General features: G+C 32.4%; 1 protein-coding gene and 1 long non-coding RNA gene across 2 annotated transcripts; one reads left to right on the top strand and one right to left on the bottom strand.

The window, feature by feature from the left end:
• Positions 1-674: 674 nt before the first annotated feature.
• Positions 675-8,734, top strand: LOC147077390 (uncharacterized). Its single transcript, XM_085940886.1, has 3 exons — positions 675-821; positions 1,129-1,278; positions 8,515-8,734. Exons 1-3 carry the CDS (start codon positions 675-677, stop codon positions 8,617-8,619), a joined length of 402 nt encoding a protein of 133 aa, XP_085797012.1. The 3' UTR covers positions 8,620-8,734.
• Positions 8,735-17,487: 8,753 nt separating this feature from the next.
• Positions 17,488-24,067, bottom strand: LOC147077389 (uncharacterized). Its single transcript, XR_015069830.1, has 3 exons — positions 23,864-24,067; positions 23,414-23,563; positions 17,488-18,878 (listed from the first exon to the last, which is right to left on the bottom strand). It is a non-coding gene; the product is annotated as an uncharacterized LOC147077389 (long non-coding RNA).
• Positions 24,068-27,344: the final 3,277 nt, after the last annotated feature.

Here is a 27,344-nt window from a genome sequence, read left to right as displayed (position 1 = left end):
TCTATAGAGTGCTCATACTGACGCGTTTGTCGTGTTCACTTGTCGGAGTATTCTTAGTTTCAGATTATTTTAACGTATCTTGCAGACCTTGGAGTGCATCTGATTTAGTGGTAATGTGTTATTAATAATTATTGGAAGTGATGATCAAAGTAAATAAACTTCTTCTGTGTATTATAATATCATAATACACTTTGTCGTTTGTCAATGTGACAATCGATTCTTAAGGACAATAACTAATAACTAAGTTATACTCTTCAGTTATTATAGAATAAAAAACTCTGCTTGCAAGTACCTACGTAATCAATAAATAGAATGGCCGTGGACCACTCGTTGCTTGTGCAAAAAGTTATGCTCACGCTTCATTAATCTACAGATGGCGGTGCCCCATGTCAAATAATTTACGTACCTACCTACTTACCTACATTCAAAATTATATGTTTGTTATACCAGATCCTTGATTCAATGGGTAGGTAATAAACTGTTCTATTGGATTGTTTTAATTTAAAATAAAGGTTTTAAACAACCTGTAAAACTTGTCCGTGTGTTTATGCTAGACATACACTTTTCTTAATTACGGCCATGGATAATAATACGTGCAGCGGCAACACTTATCTAATATTATACCTTGAATGGATCCTGTTTGTCACGTTGTTTTTAGCACACTTACCATTAAAATGGACGTAAAGCGAGAATGTGATGGAGAACAATCTGGTACAGAAAGCAAGCATTTGGTTGATACACAGACTAACCATCCAAACAGCCCGGAAGTTCGCACTCATGTAAAGCAGGAGAATGTGGACGTTTCAAGTTGCAATTTTGAGGTTAGTTTTTGTGAAAATAATATCTTTTACAAACACGTTAGATTGGCAATAACAGCGATACGTGTAATATAATAAAATACTGCTTTTTACAAAGAATGTAGGAACTTGCGATGATATTAAACTTTGTTTCAAAAAAATTACATGTTTATACAATTTGACAGCTACGATACATGTGTGTTATTATAGGTTAGGTTAGGCTTTCTACTAATTCATGTTAAATATAATTATTATACATTGTTATATGGATGTTACGAGAGCTGAAACTGGTTTTACCGTGTTTACAAAATATAATAATTGCTTCTTTCAGTGCGTAATGGTTGACCTCTCTAATATAAAATCTGAGACAGATGATCAAGAAGCCATCGTCAAGCGTGAGATTATTGAAGATGTTTCACACCCAATATATGATGATGAATACCCTCAACCGGGTTGTTCCTATTCAGATTACAGGCCAATTGTAAGTAGATATTATAATGTGTGCTGTCTTATATAGAAGGTTGGAATTTGCAAATGCATCTTTGACCATTATTATTTTTCTCCAACTTGTTTCATTTGTTGGTTTTAGCTCACACTAATAATATATTAATACAATATATGTGTAGGTTAGTACATCTTTCGTTAAATCGTGAGTATTTAATTATCATAATTTATACATGACAATCATTCGAATGTAAAGCAATTTTTAATGTGAATAGGTATCTTAAATTGCGATCCACTGTACGTTAAATTAATCATCCGCGAGTGCCTTTTAAGTCATGCAAGGTAAGATATGTAAACAAAAAATAACGTTTATTTGTTCTATTGTTTATAAAAAAATTGCTTCCAGCAAAGAGGAGGTTTATCGCACGCATCCCGACGCGTAAGCTGCTCGGCCATAGTTACGTTATTTAGGTGATCATTAGTTATTTTATCAGAGAAATATCAGGAATAAACATAGCACAGTTGCAGAGTGAACATATTTCATTGACATCAGTCAATTATGTTATCCAATCTTTGAATTTGCATACAAAACTATATTAATTTTGTGCTATATGGCCACCGCGGGGTTCTTGACGAAGTGCATTCTGTACGTCCGGTTTTGGGCCACTTTTCGAGCACTGCTGGCTGTATATTACAAATAGCACTAACAATGTTGGTTTCCAAGGCGTCAATTATGTATGGCTTATCAGCGTCACCTAGCCACTCAAGAAATATTCCATATTTGTCAAATCGCAAGACTTTGGAAGCAAATTGACAGGTTCATATCATAAATAAATCTAATTCAATAATTCCGTATACGTTGTTTCATCCTGTTGACACCACATCCTATCCGGATCAATGCCATACATATATGCATAGCAACAAATATAATTCATCACGGGCCAGTGCCTTATGATCTCCATTGACCGTAACGCGAGCTCCCGCCTCTTTTTTAATAAATAAGGTTCGATGATTCCACCAGCATGTAAACCGCATAAGCTAGTGCATTATTTTTATGTAAAGAAATCTCTAGGGCCTCTTCTAGATTGGACCCCATATGCGCCAATTTTGTTTATTAACAAACCCGTTTAGCCCAAAATAAGCGTCATCGCTTAAGTAAAACATTTATATCTTTGAATCGCTGTTTGATCGTCACTCTATTCATGATTTGCCGGTCTAAATACTGATTATAAGTGTCAAAAAGTATGCGCAGTATTACAGGTCGGTTTGACGATTAACCCTTTCGTAAGTTCTATCCAAGCAAAAAATAAAACGTTGTGGAATCTTGAAAACAGAGAGGTAATAGTATTTCATGCGAATCGAGTTGAAACATCACGAAATCGGTGATTTAATGTAGTGCCTAATTATAATATTTCACCTGCCATAAAATACGAAATCTCGATTGTCTTTTTCATCTTTAGCGAGTGTAATGTCCGGCAACTTAATCTTGGCTACGTGGCAAATCTGTGAACTACAATCCCCTCCAGTACAGCTAATCGAACTTCCGGTTTCAAATTATTATGTCTAAAACAATACGAAAAAATGATGTTCGAATTATTATCAGTAAACTTTTGATTTATTGCGAAGAAGAAAAAGAGTCATATTTAAAAGGCGAGCCTATACAATACTTTCAACAAGCCCATTTTACGGGTTCCTGTCATATCAGGTATGTCAAAATTCAGTGTTGTAATACTAGAAATATTTCCCCAAATACTGGAAATTATGTTTGTATATTATAAAGTTATGTGTATCGTAATCTATTTTATTAATATTTTTAGACGTATAATAATCTCTTATATATTATTATCCTACAGATTTGCCTGTTTTTGCGAGCGATTGTGTGCCTTATTCGTCACGTCCGATGGGTTAAAACGCCAGACACACTTATGGAATGTTCGAAATTCAAATAGGTCATATAGAGTATGAAAGGAAGGGTTTTCCGAATTTAAGTAATCTTGCGATATAATATTGATGTTTCTCTAAAGCTTTCCGGCACATACGTCACATTATTGACAATATGGGAATTTATTTTTTCACAATGTTTGTAACACTCGAACCGACTAAACAAAGATGGCCGCTTTAAATTTAAAATGCGTTTTAACCGATATATACAATCAATTTTCACAAACTAATCATAATAAGATTGATCGATAAACATATTAGAACTGATTTATTTAAATTTTTATGAATTAAGTTCTCTGTTTAAGTTAAGTTTCTACACCTCTAACGGAAATCAAGTCTTTTGACACTATAAATTTATTACGCTATGTATACTAACATACGGTATTTCAATTGACTGACCACATATTTACTTATGAGATGCATTCGAGTGACTGTAAGTTGAAGTGAGCACAATTTTATATAACTTAACACAGTCACAAAAAAATCACTTTTAAAAACAAGGTAACATCTGTCATTATTTGTTGTTTATGTAAAAAACGACAGGTGATATTATTTACGTCTCCTAATGATTTAAAAATGCACAGCACTATATAATAACTCACATTTATAACAAGCACCCATAGATAACTATAAATATTCAAATAAACAATAACATTTATACGAATTCCGATTAAAACTGATCATTTCATTGAAACGCGGGCGTATGACATATCGGCGTTTTACGATACCAAGGAAAATTTTAAAATATGATGTCACTTTTTTTTTTTTTTTGTAAGGCTATTGAATCAATTTTGTACTCAACCAACAAAATACAATAATGCTACCTACCTATTGTTTCACTAGTACATATTATATTATAAAAGTAATTGCGTTACTAGTTTGTAAAAGTGTCTCTAAACTCGGGTACATCACTAGATATATTGTACGTTTTTTTTTTAAATATTCACTAGAATTAAACAATACTTTATACTTTAATTATGTAGGTCTTACACATTAAAAATAAATACTATTCATTAATTATGTTTTTTGGATAGCACATGAAATAAAAATGTAGGTAGATAATGTGTTTCAAAATCCTTCGTATGTTTAGTTCTCGTACAATTTCAGGTTAAAAAGTTATTAATCTATTTCTAAGTTTCTAAACTACTAAACTAAACTCTAAGTTTAAAAACGTCACAATATCCACCATATTGGTTGCAATATTTCCCACCAAAAAGCTGATTAACATATTGAATTTAGTATCATTTAAGTTTATTAAAAGATATTATTTTTTGGTCACCCCATACTCACTAAGCTGAAGCGAGTTTGTTTGTTTTAAATTTAATTTATTGACCATTACTTTTGACCCACGTATCGGCGGCGACTTTTTAATATTACTAGTAGACCAGCTATTTCGGACCACATATAAAAATATCATATTTTCAATTCTCAAGGGCATTTCTGTAGAGCGTCCCCTTAATTAATAAATACCTGCAGCAATATTATCAGTTAATGTGGGTTCAATGATACATTTCCTTCCAAATTCAATAATTACGCTGTACTAATTAACCTAATATAATAGCAATAATTAAGAGGTGAAATTATTTGAAAAAAAAATTCTATTGATATTTATTGAACAATAATTAGGCTTATAAATTAATGTACTTATAAACTTACTGAGAATAGAATTGATATAAACTTAAAACCTAATTTCGCGGGATATGTTTTCTCAAAAAATGACAACACTGTGAAATATTCTATTCGCGACAAGGGCGACTTCCTGTTGTCGCCTAAATAATGTTGTCGTACAGTAGTTATGTGCAGTGGATAAAAATTCATCTCTCAAGTAAGATATTCTTTGTCCACTTCTCCTTGCATGTGGCGTGTATTTTTAGTATGGATAAGTGATTGCACCCCTCACCCTTCTATACCTTACATTATACAATCAAAAGTTTATGGAAAACCTAACGACCAATAATTAAGAGGCGAAAGCGGGATGTGCCGCAAGAGTGGGCAAGCCAAACGTTATTTATTTAATTTACAAATTAATTATAATGATATTTAATAATAATATTCCAAATTCACAAAATATTGAAATCAACCGTAGAAGTTTTCACCTGATATAGTTGTTTTGAGTTTCGTTGTCTAATAGTCATTCCCACACCCCACAATACATTCTCCAATATGGAGTAGTATCGTGTAGTGTGAGTTCTAATAAATCATGTGGAATTTCGAATTATGATATTAAAATATTGTTTATACTATTGATCGAGGTTGTTTGATGAGATTTGAATATTTTTTGTGACCTTTGTTTCGCCTTAAAGCTAGGCAGGTGACAGTCACCCAGATTCGAGTAGCTCAGATATGTGATCTGGGGGTCATCTATGTGAGGATCTTGGAGTACATAGTGAAAACACTAGATGATGGTGCTTCACTACAGTTATTTTAACGAATAAAACTCACGTTCAGTATTACGATATTTATTGTAAATTGCACTACTATTATTCCAATGTTAAGGTCACATATAATTTATATATTGTATAATATAGTTCACAGAAAAACTGTAGAAAAATTATATATAGTTCATATTTATAATTATAGGAACTAATTCGTAGAATTTTATAAATATTAAAGTCCAAATTTATTTATATTATTTATTTATTTAATTTTTATTAACTTATAAAAGTCTTAATAATATAAAGTCGCTAATTAGAAAGTTGGAGAACCGCACACGTAATTAGGATGTACTCGCGGCCATCAGGTGTGACCAAAAAAAGACGAGATAGGTTGCGTGGATTAATGTTTTACCTCTCAAATAGTTACATCTTGAATAAGAGAATTTAAAAGTTTACATACCATCCCTTAGCTCATCGACTGGACTTGTAAGGATGTGCGTTTAAACTTTATTGTTATATCGTCCACTTTTGAGCTTTACAAACTACGATTTTTCATCTCTACTTATGTTTGGACATACACGTCTAAAGGATAGATACAAAGTTATAAAGGCTTAAGATTATCTTAGTCTATTAGTTAATATATTATGTTCGCCTTATATCTAAGTTTATATAAATCAATAATGGCATCACAAATAATTAATCTGCAAGGATATTTTGATTAATTCTCTTTTAGCATTACGGTATTATCTCGTTCACTTGTATGGGGTTTATCTATATAAAATTGCCCACCTATTGTGTTTTCTTTCCACTCACTGCACCTTATACTCTAAACAAAACGTGTCTGGAAAATTGGCCTGAGCGCTGGCTCTGTCTGACATACGAAGCTATATAGCAATTATAAGGAGAGCTTGCACTATATTATTAAATGTACGTACATTTGCATAATAATAAAATATGCTGCTTTTTACACGATTCTATATAACTACGTATTCTGATACGTCATTTTAATTATAATATCAAAACAATTATACAATGATTATTAATTAAATCGATTCAATACATTGAGTAATGGCATATTAAATTTTCTCGGTGATCCTATGTTAACAATACAATTAAACATTTAAATACATATTATTTCCTTATGCATACGAGTAATACCTATACATTTATTTAATTAATCCTATATCCTACATCTATAATACTTACCACTTAGGTCGACTCTTGGCATCCACAGCTCATCCTGAGTAGTTGTTAAACCGGTCAGTATGAACTGCGGGACTTACTCCTCGGTTCTTACTTTGGTTTTGTTATGGGTGGTTACGTCTTTTTATTTAGCGATAGGATTGATTATAAGGCTGAAATATGCAGTTATGTCATCAAAATTTCACCTTCACGATGTTCATATAGATGCTCGTGACTTGGTGTTCTTAAGAAACATAAAATAACTCACACTGGTGAAAAACCTTATAAATGTAATCTATGTTCATATAGATGCTCGCAACTTGGTAATCTAAGGAAACATAAAATGAAACATACTGGTGAAAAACCTTATCAATGCAATGCATGTTCATATAGATGCTCGCAACTTAATGATCTTAAGAGACATAAAATGACACATACTGGTGAAAAACCTTTCAAATGTAATGTATGTTCATTTGGATTCTCACATCTTGGTAATCTAAGGAAACATAAAATGACACATACTGGTGTAAAACCTTATTAATGCAATGTATGTTCATATAGATGCTCTCATCTTAGTGATATCAAAAAACATAAATTGACATACTGGTGAAAAATCTTATAAATGAGATCTATGTTCATTTAGATGCTCGCGACTATGTCATCCCAAAACACATTAGGTGACACTTACGTACTGATAAAAAACCTTATGAATGCAATTTATGTATATATATGCTTTGTAATTGCATATATCAAATGACACATACAGGTGAAAAACCTTATAAATGTAAAAGTATGTTCATATAAATGCTCGCACCTTGTTGATCTTAAGAGACATAAAATTACACATACTGGTGAAAAACTTATAAATGCAATGTATTTTCATATAGATGCTCCTCATCTAATAATCTTAAGACATAAATTTATACATACCGGAGAAAAACTTTATCAATGCATTCTGTGTTCATATAAATGCTCGACATCTTGTTGTCTTAACGGCCCATATGCTCAGCGTAGGTCATAATGGAGCTTTTATGGTATTTTCAGAGCACAACCCTGGACATTCCTTAAACGTTGTAGATAATCTATTTATATAATTTTGAAGCCTTATTATCCTTTATATTTATTTTAAACATTTGATGACTGCATAAAATATTTTTATTACATAAAATAGGATTCTTTTTAACATCTCACTCTAATGTTTTAGAATATAGTCATATTTCAGTACATAAAAGTGCAGTTGTGTTAAGATTTTTTACATTTATTAATTTTTAAACGCATTTATAAAACCATCAGTATAATTTATGTCGACATTATTATAGTGAAATATTTACGATAAAAAAATATATTGATAATCTCTGTGATCCCAAATTTGACAAGAATTAGGCATTTTATTATACAAAAAATGGGCAAAATTAACACATTTGAAGATAATTCTAAAGATACTAATTCTAACCTATGTCCTTAACCATTCACGTTTGATAAACATCCTACGAATAATGATTGCTTTATAATAATAATTGACCTAAGAATAAGGTAGTGTTTTTTTGAAATACGCCATTTCTTTTGGCATTCCCTAGTGGTTAAGCTACAATATACGGCCGTTGCCATCAATTGACAAACGATAAATGAAGTAGGGATTAAGATCATAGTAACGCGCGTGTTTGAACATGTACCGTTTTTAAACAAATATATTTTTTTCGGTTAGGTACATGTTCAAACACGCGCGTTATTGTAATAACATTAGAAAAATAATCAATCCTCTTATTTAAAACCAGATAGACGCCACTGAAGTCCTGGCACGCGAGCAGCGTCCGCCAATCCCAAGGATGTACAGGCACGCGCTTGTTTCAGTGCCGAATTTTTTGAATGTAAGTAGGTAATATGTTTTAATTTTATCGTGTAATTTTAAAACAAACACATTCGCAAATGAGATGCAATTGATAGAAACTCGGAATGTTTGTGAATTTTATTATAAGTATGTATTATAGTCTTTGTCAACACAATGTTATGTTATTTTAATCAAACTTGTATTTTTTTACTTAAATAAATTAGTTAAAGTTGAAACAGGATGATATAAATCGTGCAAAAGAAAATCGCATTACAACTGTTACAGCATGCATTGTTTTACAAAAAGTTTTGTGTCACAAAGTGAAGTATGAGTCTTTCATTTTAAGAGAAAATATGCCATCTTTAATCTCACTGTTATGATATTATTAGCAAGGATGGCTATTAATTGTTATCTTTGGCATCTACAAACAGCTAAACAAGGTGCGATAGAAATAAGTAGCTGCATAGAAGTATACGTCTTATAAGTAATATTATTACATATTTTAAATCTAATTTTAAGAATACAGTTGTATGTTGATATTTTTTCCACACTTAATATAAAAAGATTTATTTACATAACGTTTATAATTAGTATCCATGTAGGTACGTATTTACTTGTCAATGCTGCTAGGCAAACGTAATTTACTTAAAATATATAGGTAACTAAATTTATACTATCAATTATTATTATGTTGAGTAAAATATTCATTTAGTACCTTTTGCAATTATTTTACTCTAATATTATGTTCTGTAAAAAAAATACCTGAAACTGACTGAATGGTTAAAATACAGTTTATTGCGATAAAATACTGTTTAATTAAAAAATCTCCTCATATTCCATCAGAATATCTAAAAAATATTTTCGGTTTAATCAAATATCAACGATGAGCACATAGTATGTCATTCCTCCGAAAATTTAAAACAAAAATCTCTCTAAGTCGAGATATTTAATATAATCGTTCAGAATTAGCATGGAAAAATACACCAACTCTAGTTACGTGGTACTTTTTTTTATGAAAAAAAAAATAATTACATGGAAAAACAAACTAAGTATAGATATATACACCCTCTAAAAAATATAATCGGGAAAAATCACACCAAATCTAGATATAATCTTTTAGTTGTCAAACTTAACGTGGAAAAACACAATATTTAGGGTGTTATTTCCAAAATTAATGTTATGCAAAAGTTGATTGTCTGCTTAAATGATTCGCTATTTAAAGATATAAATTATAATTAAAATAATATTTGCACACAATAAACGGCTTTTGCTACAAATTTTTTTGAATTTTTTTTTGCTCTCCTGAAAAGTTGATAATTTAGAGTTAGTGTGTTATTCCATGAGGTACCGTCAAAACGGGTAACATTGCCCTTCCAGGGTAACTTTACCCAATAGATTTAGTCGGACAAAAAAGTGATTTTACCCGACAAGGCATCTTCAAATAAGGTCGAGAAAATATCTATGGCAAAATATATTTGTTTACTTGCTACACTGATACCATTTTTCCCGCTAACTTCATTTAAAAGACAAAGATCCTACTCTGAAGTAAACTACTGTTTTGGTGTCCGTCTGCTCTTGTGTCAAACTTTTGATTATACATCTAAACTAACGGAAGTCAGGTGAGTAAAATGTTGAGTGTGTTGTAAAATAATATATAACTGAAATCACAATTACAATTGAATTATTGCATTTTTCGAAGGTATAGCCTATATTTTCTTCTTGGGCAATCTTACCAATAGTTCCAAAGCACTTTGCTGAACGTTCTTTCCCGCCGAAAAAGCATGTTAGGGTTATCAAAAAACCATCCTTGTTGATGCCAACTATATATTTTTAAGTAATAGTGCAATAATGTAGATTGGTTAGCCAATGTTTATGAATGTGTTTGTAATGAATTAGATTCTACTACTTACTTTATTTATGCTTTATTTTTCGAATGGAAGTTATGACTGTGTTATGACACCAGCCGTGAATAAGATGTAAATAGAACGCAGAAAACTAGGAGCGAGACCATAAAATAACTAAAACTCTGAAACGCTGTGTATTGCAACGGAACTGGTTATTGATTATTCAGAATCCCCGTAAAACTATTTTAAATTTATAGTCAATACGCCGAAAGAAATCAAACATGTTATGACAGTAATAGTAGAGAACAATCAGACGATTCAACAGAAGATGAGCTAGAATTGTTAACAGATGAGGAATTTAATGACAGTGACGCAGGTGATAAAAATGAGGAAAACAGTGCAACTGCAGATTTTTTAAGAAAGAAGCCAAATACTGACACATTTTTTGGCCCAGAGTTGAGGATATTTCGGTTGTTAATATATTGTACTTGACATTGTGAAAATTATGCCAGAACCTCAGATTCGAAGGGGTCTATTGAAATTTCAAACAAACATGTCAAAATATAAAATATTGTTATTGCATGTTGTTATTGGAAAATTTTATTGTTAGATTTTCAGCTAAACTAATTTAACTTTAAGTTTTTGTATGTCCCCTATAATTTGTACCTAATTCTTTTTTCAAAAAAGGTGTATGTACATAAATAAATCTGAAAAAATAACACACTATCATTTTTATTTTTTGCCAACCCTGTGATGTTTTGGACATTTGTATGAAAAGTTTCAAAGTACCTTAGGTAACTTTACCCAAGATGGGTTTTAAGAATATCACTCTGAATTTAATGGTAATATAAGCTACCACGTAAACTAGACCCTGCACAAAATCGAGTATTTTAAATAAATAGCCATAAGTCTTGAAATAGTACATTAAATAGTCGTGGGCAAAGTTACCCGAAGCTTGGCTTATTTTGCCCATTTTAAAAAAATGGTATTATGTCACGGTAATAGTATAAAAAAACAGTTTTTCATGCAATAACATGAAAACAATTATTCAAACTTCATACCTAGCTGTTTACCAATATACATCACTATATGAAAATGTGTCGATAAATAACTCTTTATCAAAAAAGCGGGCAATGTTACCAGTTTTGACGGTAGGTATTGAATATTTAACCTACTTTATTGTATTGATTTGTTATATAAGTAAGAGTTAAAAGACGTATTCATTGTCAGTGTTTATTTGCCTTTTGGTGAGCATACACAGTGCTGGAAGATGCCTAAAGGCGAAACCCGGGTCGCAAATTATACCATCATAACATACCTCTTGAGACCCCAGGGAGAACCAGCCATCGAAAAAAATATTTCTTTGATTTTGTGGAAGAGAAGTATTTATTAGTCTATTGACAAAAAAAATAGGTTTTTTTATTTTATAACAAGTAAAATATACTATAAATGCACATTATGTGGATGTCAGGTGACAATGCAGATGAATATTACCTACTCTATAAACTTAGGGAAGGTAAAGAAAACAACTTGTTCAAAGGAATGGATAATTTTATTAGAACACTAGCTGACCCGGCAAACGTTGTTCTGCCATATAAATTATTTATAGTGAATATTTTGGTTGTTAAATAAAAAAATAACGAATGTATCGTAAGTGTGTGGGGATGGGATCTATGACAGAAAGAGAAATAGAGCGCTGTAGACGATGACCGCCGATAAAAACAAAAAAACATCAACCATTCATTTTCTCAATTCAAAATGAGTAATGATGTTCATAATGAATGAATTACCTGTGACAGGATCTCGTTCTTTAATTTTTATGCAATATCCGTCTTGTCCCTTCCAGAAAATTAGCGGATATTGGAGAGCGTCGTATGAACGGTGTGTGTCAGCGATGAACTCCAGATTATTGTTTCTTCTTCGAATCACGATTTCTCGCGTCGATGTGCGGTCGCCAACCAGCAATGTCGTCAACAACAGGCACATTGAATCGACGCACGTGCTCTCCAGCTGGTGTTTTATCAGGATTGATGACAATAGCGTGATTGTCACTTTGCAATTCGTGCATGTGTGCTTTGAAGAATTTCAATAATTCATTATGCTCATTCAACAGGGCGTCCAGTTCGCCGACGATGCGCCTGGCATTAGGCGAATTGAGGCTATTGCAGCCGCAACGTGCATCCACATGATTGATGTTCTCACCGCCCATGAACTAGATTTGTAAAAATTTATGTAGTTCGTTTGGCATTGGCAGCAATGAGCCTACTTCGTGGTATACTTGGCCTTTGATTTTGAACGTAGAATGGAATTGTTGACCATTTGCCGCAGTATTGTGAACTATTTCTGTTGCTCCGAACGAAGTCATTTGGAAGCATGAATTGAATGTGCGAATGGACTTCAGGAACAGGTTTGAATCTGGAACCGTGCCGATGAGCAAGCCGTTCAATGGTTCTGGTGGTACCTCAATTTCTGGTAGTTGCACTTTTCCTGATGCGCAACACATCCCGGCTGACTCATGTTTGAATTTGAGCGCATGACAATGGGGACATTCTTTGTCCATAGCACCAATCAGCACTTTCGGATGAGCGGAATATTCACGTTTTTGTTATCTTGTTGGATTTGTTCGTCTGTTCTTTCTGCTCTACTATTTCGCATGTTTGTTGCTTTATTCGTTCGATGGCCCAAATGGCCCCCCTTGCGTCTTGCTGGCATTGTGCACTGTAATACACGCACATAAAAATAGATAAATTAAAATAAATCGTACAAAATTTTGCACGCACTGCCTTGTGATATGCCGAATGAAATTTCAAAATGACGCTTCGCTTCATTTGAATTCTTCTCGGACGTAGCGCCATCTGTCATTCAACAACATAAATAATTTCGTTCTGTTTGAAATACGAACGACGGTTAAATTTGTTCATACAAAAATAATAAAATCGCGATTAAAAAATGGGAGGGTGGGGGTAGGAAAATGAAAATTTGGGGTTATATGTATTTTTTGATGCTAAATAATAAAAAAAATACAAAAAAAAAATGTCAAATAAATAAAAGAAAATTTTTCTGGATAGAGATACCCTAACCACTTAGTGGTATGAAATATACTTGTTGACCTATTCTCATACCTAACAAATATTCATAAAAAAAAATCATAAAAATCGGTCGAGCCATTTCGGAGGAGTTCGACCACAAACATCGTGACACGAGATTTTTATATATATAGAGATTATACAATAAAAACAATACAAAAACATTATAAATAGGGTAATTAAATATATTTACACTTAAAATTATTAAAAATTATGAAAAAAAAGCCTAAATATGTACCTACTTTAAAATTGCTTTGATCTGCATCCTATACCGTGTGATACATCTCAAAGCAAAATTTGGTACACAGGTATATATTGCATTTTATGCCAATAAAATCCTATAACTTGCATCCAGGATATCTGTACAAGAATACTGAATGGTCATCCTGAAAGCGAGTAAGATGGCCAACGTTGTCCAAACGCACCTCAGCGATCGGTTGGGGGATTACATTTCTCCCGCGAGCTGCTGGCTCTGTGTCTAGCTGCGATGTCGAGGTTAACATGTTTCTTGGCCGACCTCGTGCTGGCGGTGTTAAAATGTTGGCTACCCGACCTCCATACCGAATCATAGTTTTTGCTTATCTGATTCAGTACGACAACAACCCCATAATGTCCTTTCGTGCTACATTTTCTTGTTTGCAATTCCACATATACATCGGCCAACAATTGGCCACCGCCAAGTCCGCAAAGTGGTTCAAAACCCTCACAGGCCATTTGCATGTCTTCATCGCAATCCGGTAATAAGCGATCATGCGATCGCAAAGATCAATGCCACCCATCGACATATTGTAGTACCTTCTTTACAATGGCCGGCTGAGTGACATTGATCTTCCTCTTTACTTCCTTCGACCATTGCATGCAGGTACTAACAGGAGTACTCGCGACCGCAGTGGAAAGTAATAACACAAATTTATTATCTTCCCACTTGACTGCACAGACTTTGTCTTGCTGCCGAACCTTCTCACCCCAATCTCCCCTCTGCATTGCCTTATCGTTTTTTAATTTCTTTATCATATCGCCGATTCTATTACCTACTTCTGACAGTTCCAGTTAAGAATATTTTGTCTAGAAGTAACGAATCGGCGAGCTTTAAACTGGCGAAAAAACGATCAGTATAGACAGTGCAGAATGAGTCATTGGGGAGAGTTACTCGACCACACTTGCGCCCAGACCGAACTGCTTCATATCTCCATCTGATACCGTTCCCTCCCCTACAAATATGTGAAAATCTAACACTAATCCATCTCTGGCCGCGAGAACAAACTTTTTAAGGCCTACAGGATTTGGCTTGTTAGGCACAAATTGCCTGTGTTCACAGCGGCCAGTGAACGGTATCATTTGCTCGCCGATGGAGTTATGAGCAGGTCTGGGCAAAGTATGGCATTTTTTAGTACCTCACTCAAAAAGGGACTAATTTTCCAAAGTTTATCTGTGCAGCCCGTGCGGTCAACAGTGTCATCGCAGTTCGAAGTACCTGTCTCTGGGCATTGCTTGATTAATAATTGGAATGCTTAGATCATAGCACCAGTACATTCGAGTCTGCGGAAACTTCAACGTACCCATCATAATTTGGATGCCGGTCCCTTTTTTGCGCTGAATATAAATTTGTCTGCTCAGCTATTTTTTCGAAGAGAGCGAGGTTCAAATATTCAAAAAGGGAGCTGAGGACATTGTCAGCAACATGTCCTCTCGCCAAAAAATCTTCCTTCAATTCTGGACCAGCATTCGGCATACTGAAACAATAGGAAAAAATATTATTACATAATCCATATTTCCTCATTAATTCAAGTTAGTATTTAGTAATAAAAATACAAATAATGATGGGCAATAATATGTTTTGAATGAAGTTTACTATTCAACCCTTCAACTGCTCATTCGAGACAATCGCTACATAATGTGTAGAAGATGTAATAAATTCGTGTCTTTATGCCAAAGCATGTAGGTACCTAATGAAATAGAATCTATTGCATGAGTGTATGACCGGATGGTAGGTATAAATAACCAATAAATATTTTATTAAGAAAATTGTAAACCTACCATTTTGTGAGCCAGGGAAGAACCCTGGATTGTGATGTCGAAGGTTGTAAAACAATCTATCATCAGGCTCCGAGAAGACCTCATATTCTTGGTTTGATTCTTCAGGCTGAACATCATCGTCCGTTCCCACCTGAAAAATGTAAATGTCGTCGCCGACTTCAAAGTCACTGTCTTCCAATATTTCATCGACTTCATCAGCATTAAAAGATCTATTAATACTTTCGACCGAAGGTACTTGATGGAATTTGAATTTAAATTCTAATGGATTCAAGCTCTGTACTATTCCATTTAAGTCGTTTCTCGCGACCCGGGTTTTGCCTTTCAGCATCTTCAGGCGTCGTGTACACTCAACAAAGGCAAACACACACTGACAACGAACAATCTTAACTCTATCTTATATAGTACCTAAATCAATACAATAGAGTAGGTAAAATCTCTATGACCTACGTATCTAGTCTGAAGTTACAAAAAAGAAAAAATACAACAAACAAATAATTATGAATAGGTAGTTGAAGTGTCAGTAAAACACATAATTAGTAAAAACCCTATCTTATTAATAACAACACACGGGATAGCATATTATTATAATAAATCGTCAAACCTAATAATAGGTCATTATTCTTTATAAACAATAAAAATATTACACTCAAGAGGTGTATATCGTCAATTCTAAGAAAAATAATTAATGGAGTTACATAACTAATGAGATATTAGTCTTTAATAATACTCCTACATGGTACCTACTTTTATAACATTTAAAAAATATATATTAGAAATAAATAGAGCACAGTTGCAGCGCTTACCTATATTGAATGATCAACTTAACTTTCCTAGTAGCCCTTTGTTATATCCTATAAATGATTAATATTACCTTGATCACCTTAATTACCATATACTTACAATTAACCCCCGTCCATATATCCCGCTTTATTATTTATCTAACCCATTGCATATTATATTACATTTACCTATTATATTACAAATTACATTACCAATTATATCGTACTCTATGTTCAATCTATCTTAATTAACCCTTTACCTAACATGAATTTATTTGAAATTGTAAAAATATTACCTTATTACCTATATATACATGGTCTGTGACCAACTTTTCTCCTCCACAGTTCACCTTGAGAGGTGGTGGGACCTGGCAAGGCAAACTGTGGGACTCATTTACATATTTAATCATGTTTAGCTTTGTCAAGTGGCAACTGTCGTATGTCCAGTGGTAGATTTGGCTATTGAGGACAGACCAAAATGGTTGGGTCTCCAACTACTCCCCCAGGGGGGCACCCACTCAGGGTCTACGAATTATGTTCGTGTCACTGGTTTGAGTTACCGTAGGTTATCGTTTGGTTTTTAGTCTCAAAAAACGAGGTCATTACACAATTCGCCGTCGCAAATTAAACACTTTCAACCATATAATAAAATTATGTCATAATAATGATACAGGCTATGTCTCGAACTGTGTTAGCTCCACATGTTGGCATAATTTTTGTAGGCTACATTTCTTACGAGTATACGAGATATGTTTACATTATATCCAAATTGAATAAAAACGTTTATGTACTTACTAAACATGAATTCCACCAACAGCTCCATCTGATACCTATTGTCCATTGACATTTTGCTAATTCTGCAAAGGAATAAATAAATACACTTTTAGTATGATTCCTACATATTATTTTTTAAATATAAGTGCAAACTATAAGGCGATCATATAATATGTACACCCGATTTTTGGCAATTATTAGATTGCACTATTGGACACAGGAAGTAGTACACTTCCGCGGACGCGTCAGAGAACACACAATCCCGTTATGACTACTCACTTCGGCCATGCTTCATTCGGGGATTGGCCTCCTGGCGTGGTTTATAGTGTTTTAAGAGATTTATTATTAATATCGTGTTCGTTCAAGCTTGGAAAAACATAGGTTTAATGTAGAAAATATTAGTGCAAAAATACTTTTATTAATTTATTTAAGTAAAAAAATACAAGTTTGATTAAAATAACATAACATTGTGTTGACAATGACTACAATACATACTTATAATGAAATTCACAAACATTTCGAGTTTCTATCAATTGCTATACGATGCTCTTAAGATCACCAAGCTGCGAGCATTTATATGAACATACTTTTACATTTATAAGGTTTTTCACCTGTATGTGTCATTTGATATAAGCAAGTACAAAGCATCTGTATATACATACATTGCATTCATAAAGTTTTTTATCTGTACGTAAGTGTCACTTAATTCTGTTTTGAGATTACCAAGCCGCGAGCATCTAAATGAACATCTTATTTATAAGATTTTTCACTAGTATGTCATTTTATGTTTTTTAAGATCACTGAGATGAGCATCTATTTAACATACATTACATTAAAAAGGTTTTTTTACCAGTAATGTGTGATTTTATGTTTCCTTAGATTACTAAGTCGCGAGAATCCATATGAACATACATTACATTTGTAAGGCTTTTCACCAGTATGTGTCATTTTATGTCTCTTAAGATCATTAAGTTGCGAGCATCTATATGAACATGCATTGCATTGATAAGGTTTTTCACCAGTATGTGTCATTTTATGTTTCTTTAGACTACCAAGTATCGAGCATCTATATGAACATACATTACATTTATAAGGTTTTTCACCAGTATGAGTCATTTTATGTTCCTTTAGACTACAAAGTCGCGAGCATCTATATGAACACACATTACATTTATAAGGTTTTTCACCCGTATGTGTCATTTTATGTGTTTTAAGATGACCAAGTCGCGAGCTACTATATGAACATACATTGCATTTAAAGGGTTTTTCACCAGTATGTGTCTTTTTATGTTTTTTAAGATTACTAAGATTCGAGCATCTGTATGAACATACATTGCAGTTATAAGGTTTTTCACCAGTATGTGTCATTTTATGTCTTTTGAGATTACCAAGTTGCGAGCATCTGTATGAACATATATTGCATTCAAAAGGTTTTTCACCAGTACTTGCATTTTTATTTGCTTTAATATAACTGTGTTGAGAAAATACAATGACTTGATTTTGATCATCAATTACATCCATGTGAGCAATTTTGTGAGTTTTTAGAGCACTTCTGCTACCAAAAACTGCGCTACAAATGCAGCAAATTAAATTACGTGAGAAATGGATTACTCTTCTCAGAATAAGTCGAAGTTCCTTCGGCGTATCTTGTTGTAAGATTTCTTTTTTAATGTCTTTCTCATCTATCGTGACTTCTGAAAACTGCATCATTCTATCCTGGATTCCATCATCTGAGGATTGTTGACTGTCGCCTGTATCGTGATGTTCTGTGAAAAATCCCTTGGTAGTAACCTAGAAAAAAATTCAATATTATCAATTGTTTTGTGTTATAATATTCCATTTGACATTTTTTTTCACTTTGCTTTTCAGCATCTGCAGACATTATCAAATAACGAGGTGAGAGTACGATAACAATAGTGTCCTTGAAGAGTGTGCATAGGCATGTGACACCAACACAAGAGCACTGACCTTCTCAGTTAGTGTTCGTGGAGGTAAAATTTTGACGACATAACTGCATAATATTTCAGCTTTATAATCAATCCTTTCTCTAAATAAAATGTCCTTAACCATCTATAACAAAACCAAAGTAAGAACCAAGGAGTAAGTCCCGCAGTTCATACTGACCGGTTTAGCAACTACTCAGGATGGGTTGTGGATGCCAAGAGTCGACTTAAGCGGCAAGTATTATAGATGTAGTATATTTGATTAATTAAATAAATTTATAGGTATTACTGGTATGCATAACGAATTAATTGTATTGGTAACATAAGATCACCGAGCAAATTTAATATGTCATTACTCAATGTATAGAATCGATTAAATTAATATTCATTATATAATTGCCATTACATTATAATCAAATGACGTATCAGAATACGTAGTTGTTACATAGAATCATGTAAAAAGCAGCATATTTTATTATAATGCAAATTTACATAAATTTAATAATACAGTGCAAGCTTCTTAAAATTGCTATATAACTCCGTATGTCAGACAGACCCAGCGCTCGGGCCAATTTTCCACTCACGTTTTGTTTGAAGTATAAGGTGCAGTGATTGGAAAGAGCACACACTAGGTGGTCAATTTACCAAAGATAAACTCTATACGAGTGAGCGAGATAATACCGTAATGCTAAAACAGAATTAATCAAAATTTTCTTGCAGATTATTTATTATTTGTGATGCCATAATTGATTTATATAAACATAGATATAAGGCGAACATAATAATAATAACTAATAGACTAAGTTAATCTTAAGCCTTTATACCTTTGTATTTATCATTTAGACGAGTATGTTGGAACATAAGTAGAGATGAAAAATCATAGTTTGCAAAGCTCAAAAGTGGACGATATAACAATAAAGTTTAAACGCACATCCTAACAAGTCTAAGGCTAAGGGATCATTATGTACGTATACTATAAACTTCTCCTATTCAAGATGTAACAATTTGAGGTAAAACTTTAATCCGCGCAGCGTATCTCTTCTTTTTCTGGTCAAACCTGATGGCCGCGAGTACATCCTAAGAACGTGTGCGGTTCACCTAATTTCTAATTAGCGAATCTATATTATTAAGACATTATTAAAAGTTAAGTTAATAAAAATTAAATAAATAAATATATATAAATAAATTTGGACTTTAATACTCAATAAAATTCTACGAATTATTTCCTATAATTATAAATATAAACTATATATATTTTTTTTACAGTTTTTCTAAGAACTATAAATTATACAATATATAAATGTGTGACTTCGTCTATGGAAGAAGTGCAATTAACAATAAATATCGTAAAACTGAACGAGAGTTTTATTCGTTAAAATTACTGTAGTGAAGCACATTCATCGAGTGTTTTCACTATCTACTCCAAGATCCTCACATAGATGACCCCAGATCACATATTTGAGCTAGTCGAATCTGAGTGACTGCCACCTGCCTAGCTTGAAGACTAAATAAAGGTCACAAAAAATATTCAAATCTCATCAAACCTCGATCAATGGTGTAAAAATATTTTAATAAATTATCATACTTCGAAATTCCACATGATTTGATAGAACACACACTACACGATACTACTCCATATGGGAGAAAGGGCTCTATATTACGACCGTACACCCCGGATATACATCTGATTTCTTATTTCAATACTTGAAAGCATCTAAGCGAGATTATTTGAGCATAGACAATCATGGAAAAAACTGCTATTATATGGCAAAAACGCTATTATAATCGTAGACAATAAGTACAAATTTAAAAATCATTTACAATAAAATTCGCCGTTTTCAATAATCAGTATAGCATAATAGAGTTCGCCAATGCATTTCATAAAATTTAAATAATTATAAAGTAACCTAAACAATTCGTGCACACACCAAAGCTAATTATTCGCAGCGAATATTCGCCAATCAAGCTCGTATTGGCTTACGGGAAAGAGTACGCGACGTTCAGATTTCGGAAGGGAATTAAGTCCTTTATTACTACTATATGGATAAACATTATTATCTTATAAAAACAATCACTAATCAAAGAGTAAATCAAAGCCATTCAAGCCATTTTCAGTCGTATTTCTTATTTTATTGATTAAATTTGAGTCGGAATTATCTGAAATAATAACAATATCGTTTAGTTAACACGGCTAAATTTTATGTAAAAAATATTGTTATCTATAACGTTTTTTTGAAAAATTTTCCTTATTTTCGCATACTTACCTACCTATTTTGAGCGGTATTATACGAAGGTTTAAGCACGAGTGTCTTTGTGACAAAAACTTTATAATTATTTAAATTTTATGAAATGCATTGGCGAACTCTAATATGCTATACTGATTTTTGAATACGGCGAATTTTATTAGGCAATTGAAAATGTTTGAATTTTATTCATTGTAAAAGATTTTTATATTTGTACTTATTGTCTACGCTTATAATAGCGATTTAGCCATATAATAGCAATTTTTCAATGATTGTCTATGCTCAAAAAGTGTCGCTTAAATACTTTCAAGTAATGAAAAAAATATCTGAGGTTTCTCTGCGGTTTACTCTCGGTAAATTGAGCCGGCTTACCTTGTATTACCTACCTACCTAAAAAGGACTCACGGGCGATTAATTTTATTCACCATACAATTGATCACAATTTTAGATAATCGCATTAATTATTGCTTTACATTCGAATGATTGTGATGTATAAATCACTATATTTAATTATACTTACGTGATTTAATAAAAAGATACCTACTCAAAACTATCTCAAAATATCTGTTTAAGGGGGGACATGCTCGTCGAAGGTCAAAATTGAGTTTTTATTGTATTTTCAAACCATGATCCTGGACACTCGTTAAACGTTGTAGATAATCTATTTATATAATTTTGAAGCCTTATTATCCTTTATAGTTATTTTAAACATTTGATGACTGCATGAAGTATTTTTGTTACATAAAATAGTATTCTTTTAAACCTCTCGCTCTAATGTTTTAGAATATGGTCATATTTCGGTACATAACTGTGCAGTGGTGTTAAGATTTTTTACATTTATTAATTTTTAAACGCATTTATAAAACCATTAGCATAATTTATTACGAGATAATTTTTGTAAAATATTCACGATAAAAAATTATATTGATAATCTCTGTGATCCCAAATTTGACAAGAATTAGGCATTTTATTATTCAAAAAATCGGCATCATTAACACATTTGAAGATGATTCTAAAGATATTTATTATAAGCTATGTCTTTGACCATTCAAGTGTGATAAACATCTTATGAATAATGATTGCTTTATAATAATTATTGACCTTAGAATAAGGTAGTGTTTTTTTGAAATACGCCATTTCTTTTGTCATTCCCCAGTGGTTAAGCTACAACATACGGCCGTAGCCATAAATTGACAAACTATAATTGAAGTAGGGAGTAAAATGATATTAACGCGCGTGTTTGAACATGTACCGTTTAAAAAAAAAATTTAAAAAAATTCAGTTAGGTACATGTTCAAACACGCGCGTTAACATAATTTTACTCCCTACTTTAATAAGAGTTTGTCAATTTATGGCTACGGTCGTATGTTGTAGCTTAACTACTAGGGAATGACAAAAGAAATGGCGTATTTCAAAAAAACACTACCTTATTCTTAGGTCAATAATTATTATAAAGCAATCATTATTCATAAGATGTTTATCACACTTGAATGGTCAAAAACATAGCTTATAATAAGTATCTTTAGAATCATCTTCAAATGTGTTAATATTGGCGATTTTTTGAATAATAAAATGTCTAATTCTTGTCAAATTTGGGATCACAGAGATTATCAATATAATTTTTTATCGTGAATATTTTACAAAAATTATCTCGTAATAAATTATGCTAATGGTTTTATAAATGCGTTTAAATATTAATAAATGTAAAAAATCTTAACACCACTGCACAGTTATGTACCGAAATATGACTATATTCTAAAACATTAGAGCGAGAGGTTTAAAAGAATACTATTTTATGTAACAAAAATACTTCATGCAGTCATCAAATGTTTAAAATAACTATAAAGGATAATAAGGCTTAAAATTATATAAATAGATTATCTACAACGTTTAAGGAGTGTCCAGGATCATGGTTTGAAAATACAATAAAAACTCAATTTTGACCTTCGACGAGCATGTCCCCCCTTAAGCAATCGCCAATAGCTCGAATCTACTTCGCAATCAATAAATGAAACAAGTTTGACCGAAATATAATAGTTTCTTATGAAGTTTCAAAGATGCATTAAAAATTCAAACCTTCAATATAAGACGGCATCGAGGGAAGAAAACGGCACATATACCTACGTACAATTGAACGTACCTGATGTATTGGCCTGTAATCTGAATATGAACAACCTGGTTGAGGATCATCATCATATAACGGATGTGATATATTATCTTCAATAATCTCGCGCTTGGTGACAGCTGGTTGATTATCGGATGTTTTATCAGAGAGGTCCGCCATAAGGTACTGAAAGAAGCATTATTACATTTTATAAACACAGTAAAACCAGTTTCAGTTCACGAAACGTCCATACAACGATGTGTAATAATAATATTTAACATGAATTAGTAGATAACCTAACCTATATCACGCATATGTATCATAGCTGTCAAATTGTATAAACATGTAATTTTTTGAAACAAAGTTTAATATCACCTTATGTTCCTACATAGTTTGTAAAAAAAGTCACAGTTTATAATATTAAACAAATCATTGTTATTGTAAATCTAATGTTATTTTAAAATAATTTAGTTTCCAAAAACTAACCTCGAAATTGCAACTTGAAACGTCCGCATTCTCTTGCGTTGAATGAAAGCGAGGGTCCGGGTTGTTCAGATGGCTAGTCAGCGTGTCAAACAAAGGCTTGCCTTCTGTATCGGAGTGTCCTCCATCACATTCTTGCTTTACATCCATGTTAAGGGTATTCATTCCAGAAGCCACGTGTTGCGTGAGACAGAATCCATTCAAGGTATTGTTAGAAAAGTGTTGCCGCAATACTGAAAAGTATTTCCGTGAAAACTACCTACTTATAATAAAAATACACACTTGACACGGTAACACAATTTAATAATATGAATACGTGTATTAATTAAGGCGCTAAGTACCAAAAACAAAAAAACTGACATTTTAATAGAAAAGTGTTCTACATACTAACGCCAATAACTTCAACTATGGTCTAAGTGCCTCAAGCAAGTCAAAAAAATACAGCAAAATATTTAAACCTGTCGACGTTTTAAGTCCGTTGGCCCGTTTTGTTTTTAATGGTGTCAATAGCACTACAGTGGTCAACCTCATTCAATATAAAATGGCTGTCGATGGTGTGTTGACACTTGCAAGTTCTTAATACCTAAAATTATAGAAGCTGCCGTGATTGCTTCACACTGTAAAACCATATTTTTCAAAATGTCTGCTTCATGAAATTTTACTGCAATGACTCAGTATTTTGTAACTACAGGCAATACTACTTTTTGGTACTTAGAGCCTTAATTAATACACGTATTCATATGTATTCAATTTATTTATTTTTTTAACATATTGTGGACATTACAAATATTTATAAGTTTAAGACGTTCACAACATCAGATTTAGAAACAAAGATATACCTATAAATATAACAGAATTACATAAAAAAAGAGATATATCAGTAGATAAATTAAATAGGTACAAGGAAGTACACCGGATGAGTTAAGCAGACCCTATTTTAAGAATTTATAAAACAACATCCACCTTAACTCATTCTCACGTAGGTGGAATATATCAACACCCGAAGCAATTTCGTTGAACATAGTTATCGCTCTCCCAATTGGCATTACCAGTGGCAGGTTGGTTCTGCACCTTGGGAGAGTACGCAACTGATGGTATGTATGTTTTGTTGTTTAAACAAAACAATGGTACGAAAATTATCGTCGTGAGACAAAAAATAATAAATAAAGAGCCTTTCAACGTTACGTTCCGTCATTTAATCTGTTTACCATCTGTCAAAATTAGCGCCTCAACCGTCGAAGCTTATGAAGCTCAAAAGCCTCCGCCACTTTCGGACGCGGTTATCAAAATCTAATTAGAAATAAAATTTCTCATAAGTACATTCTATATATTATTATATTATATTAATAGGTACATGAACACTTGACACGGTGACACACTTCAATAATAATTACGTATGTTTTTTTCTCAAAACAAAACAATGGAACGAAAAATGAACTAAGCTTTTCCTCAATCATAACGGGATCCTCGCATATCTGTTTTTAAAGGCAAAAACGAGGCCATCTGCATTAAATGTATGTTTTGTTGTCTAAACAAAACAATGGTACGAAAATGATAGTCAGCATTTACTCAATCATAACGAGATCAGCGCATTTCATTTTATAATAACAAATTATTAAAATTGGGTTTTTTTCTCCTATAATGTCAACACTGACGATATCTTTTTTGTGACGGCTCCACCAGGGGCATGCCACTTAAATTGAGTAGGTTGTTCAAAGCAAATCTAAAAGCTACACCATCGGTTAGATGGCAGTGTCACGGATAAAACTTATGATGGTATGACCAAGTGTAAATTTGCTATATATCGACGTGCCCTAGAAAAACCATTATAAGTCTGAAAATAGCGTATTAAGTTTTATTAGCTTTTTATAATATCATATTTTTTGTGCATGTCCTGTAAAAATTTCAGGTCTCTAGCATAAAAATTGACAAAGTTAGGTTTTCGACGATTGTGCAATATATCAACATATTGCGTCGACTAAATTTGTGTTCACAGAAATTTCCGAAAAGTATAGTCATATCTAAATAAGCAACGTGTCGTGCGCTCCTTCTTTCGAATAAGAGGCTCATAATACTTGCTATTACGCTCTTTCACGGATATTTGAATATACACCATGTTTTATATTGATGTATCACATAAGACTCGTAATTTGTTTTGGTATATCTTCGAAAAAGATTGATATTTTCAGAATTTATACGCATTAATAATTAAAAACTGGTCAGTAGTATTATATCCGAATGTGAAAATATTATATTACTTAATATAAAATAAATTCCTCGTAGAAAACAAATTAATTTGCATTAAAATTTGTGAAACTATATTATTTCATCACCTGTTTCTATCCACTGTGGTAAAGGCCTCCTCACGTTTTCTCCATTCTTTTTGGTTAATTATTTTTTACGGGCACGTGATTTCATCGAACTTAAATATCTTGTCAATATAGCATATTATTATAATTCTAATTATCTTACGTTCCTCTTAAACTACTGGATTATTGCATTCATTCAGCGGTCGTTTCATCTGCGATATATTATGTCCGGCCCATCTCAATTTAAGGGTTGGACATACCTAAATACGCCGCAGACTTTTGATTGCTCATTTATTCATTCGATCCTTTTTCTGTATTTGTGTGTGTTCGTCAACATATACGTCATTATTGTGACAGATTGTAAGAATCTTAATTTTTCGGATTTTCTGTTAATTAACAAGACATAAAAATTTGAATGCTTACATTGGAGACTGAAAACACACGTTGACTAAACACCCTGCTATTTAAACTCAACAAAAGGTTCAGTTCAAACGTTTTATGCACTCTGCCGATAATTTTGATACGTATTATACCACCATGTATCCTAGTAGGAAAACATAATATACACTAATAAAATAAATTGCTCTTGAAATTATTACAAATTCCTACAAAAATAGTCGGTAATGTTATTTCTAAATTTGACAATTTTTATTATTTAATAGAAAACAAATACCTAGTAAAGATACTTAATTTTATTATTTGTGTAATGGAATACATAGTAATTTTGGACTGATATTTATGACACAAACAAGTTAAATAGGTAATCCTTTTTATGACACTTCGAAATAGTGAGTTTTTACAAAAGACCGATAAAATTTTGTGGGAATATTACCTTTTTATAATAATATTATGACTTCGGCTAAGATCAAAATAAATTCAAACATTAAATTATTGAATGTGGGCCTAAGTACAGCACATGTACATAATATTTTTGCAAATATGACAATATAGCCAGTATTGTTATTATATTATCACTTTAAATATGTCTCGTAGACAAAATCTTTAAATTTACTCACTTCTAAGTATCCTGGGAAAATAATTTTATTTGGCGGGATGTCCTAAAAGGATTAGGCGGGCTTTCACAGAGACGCATTTATTGGCCGCAATAAAACATTAACAAAAATATACAAAATGCAGTCAAAGAAACATTTATTCGTTTCTACATAAATATTGAA

Source organism: Rhyacophila brunnea, unplaced genomic scaffold, assembly GCF_057557595.1.
Source record: "Rhyacophila brunnea isolate RB1 unplaced genomic scaffold, BYU_Rbru_1.0 scaffold_13, whole genome shotgun sequence".
Classification (NCBI taxonomy): domain Eukaryota; kingdom Metazoa; phylum Arthropoda; class Insecta; order Trichoptera; family Rhyacophilidae; genus Rhyacophila; species Rhyacophila brunnea.
The sequence above is the reverse complement of the archived record's forward strand: the minus strand, read 5'-3'. Positions and strand labels throughout refer to the sequence as shown.

Bases quoted from the DNA above. Each gene is read 5' to 3' on its own strand.
- LOC147077390 (XM_085940886.1), top strand. From the start codon at position 675: ATGGACGTAAAGCGAGAATGTGATGGAGAACAATCTGGTACAGAAAGC. The intron at 822-1,128 runs GTTAGTTTTTGT...TGCTTCTTTCAG, and splicing joins TTTCAAGTTGCAATTTTGAG to TGCGTAATGGTTGACCTCTC. The intron at 1,279-8,514 runs GTAAGTAGATAT...ATTTAAAACCAG, and splicing joins ATTCAGATTACAGGCCAATT to ATAGACGCCACTGAAGTCCT.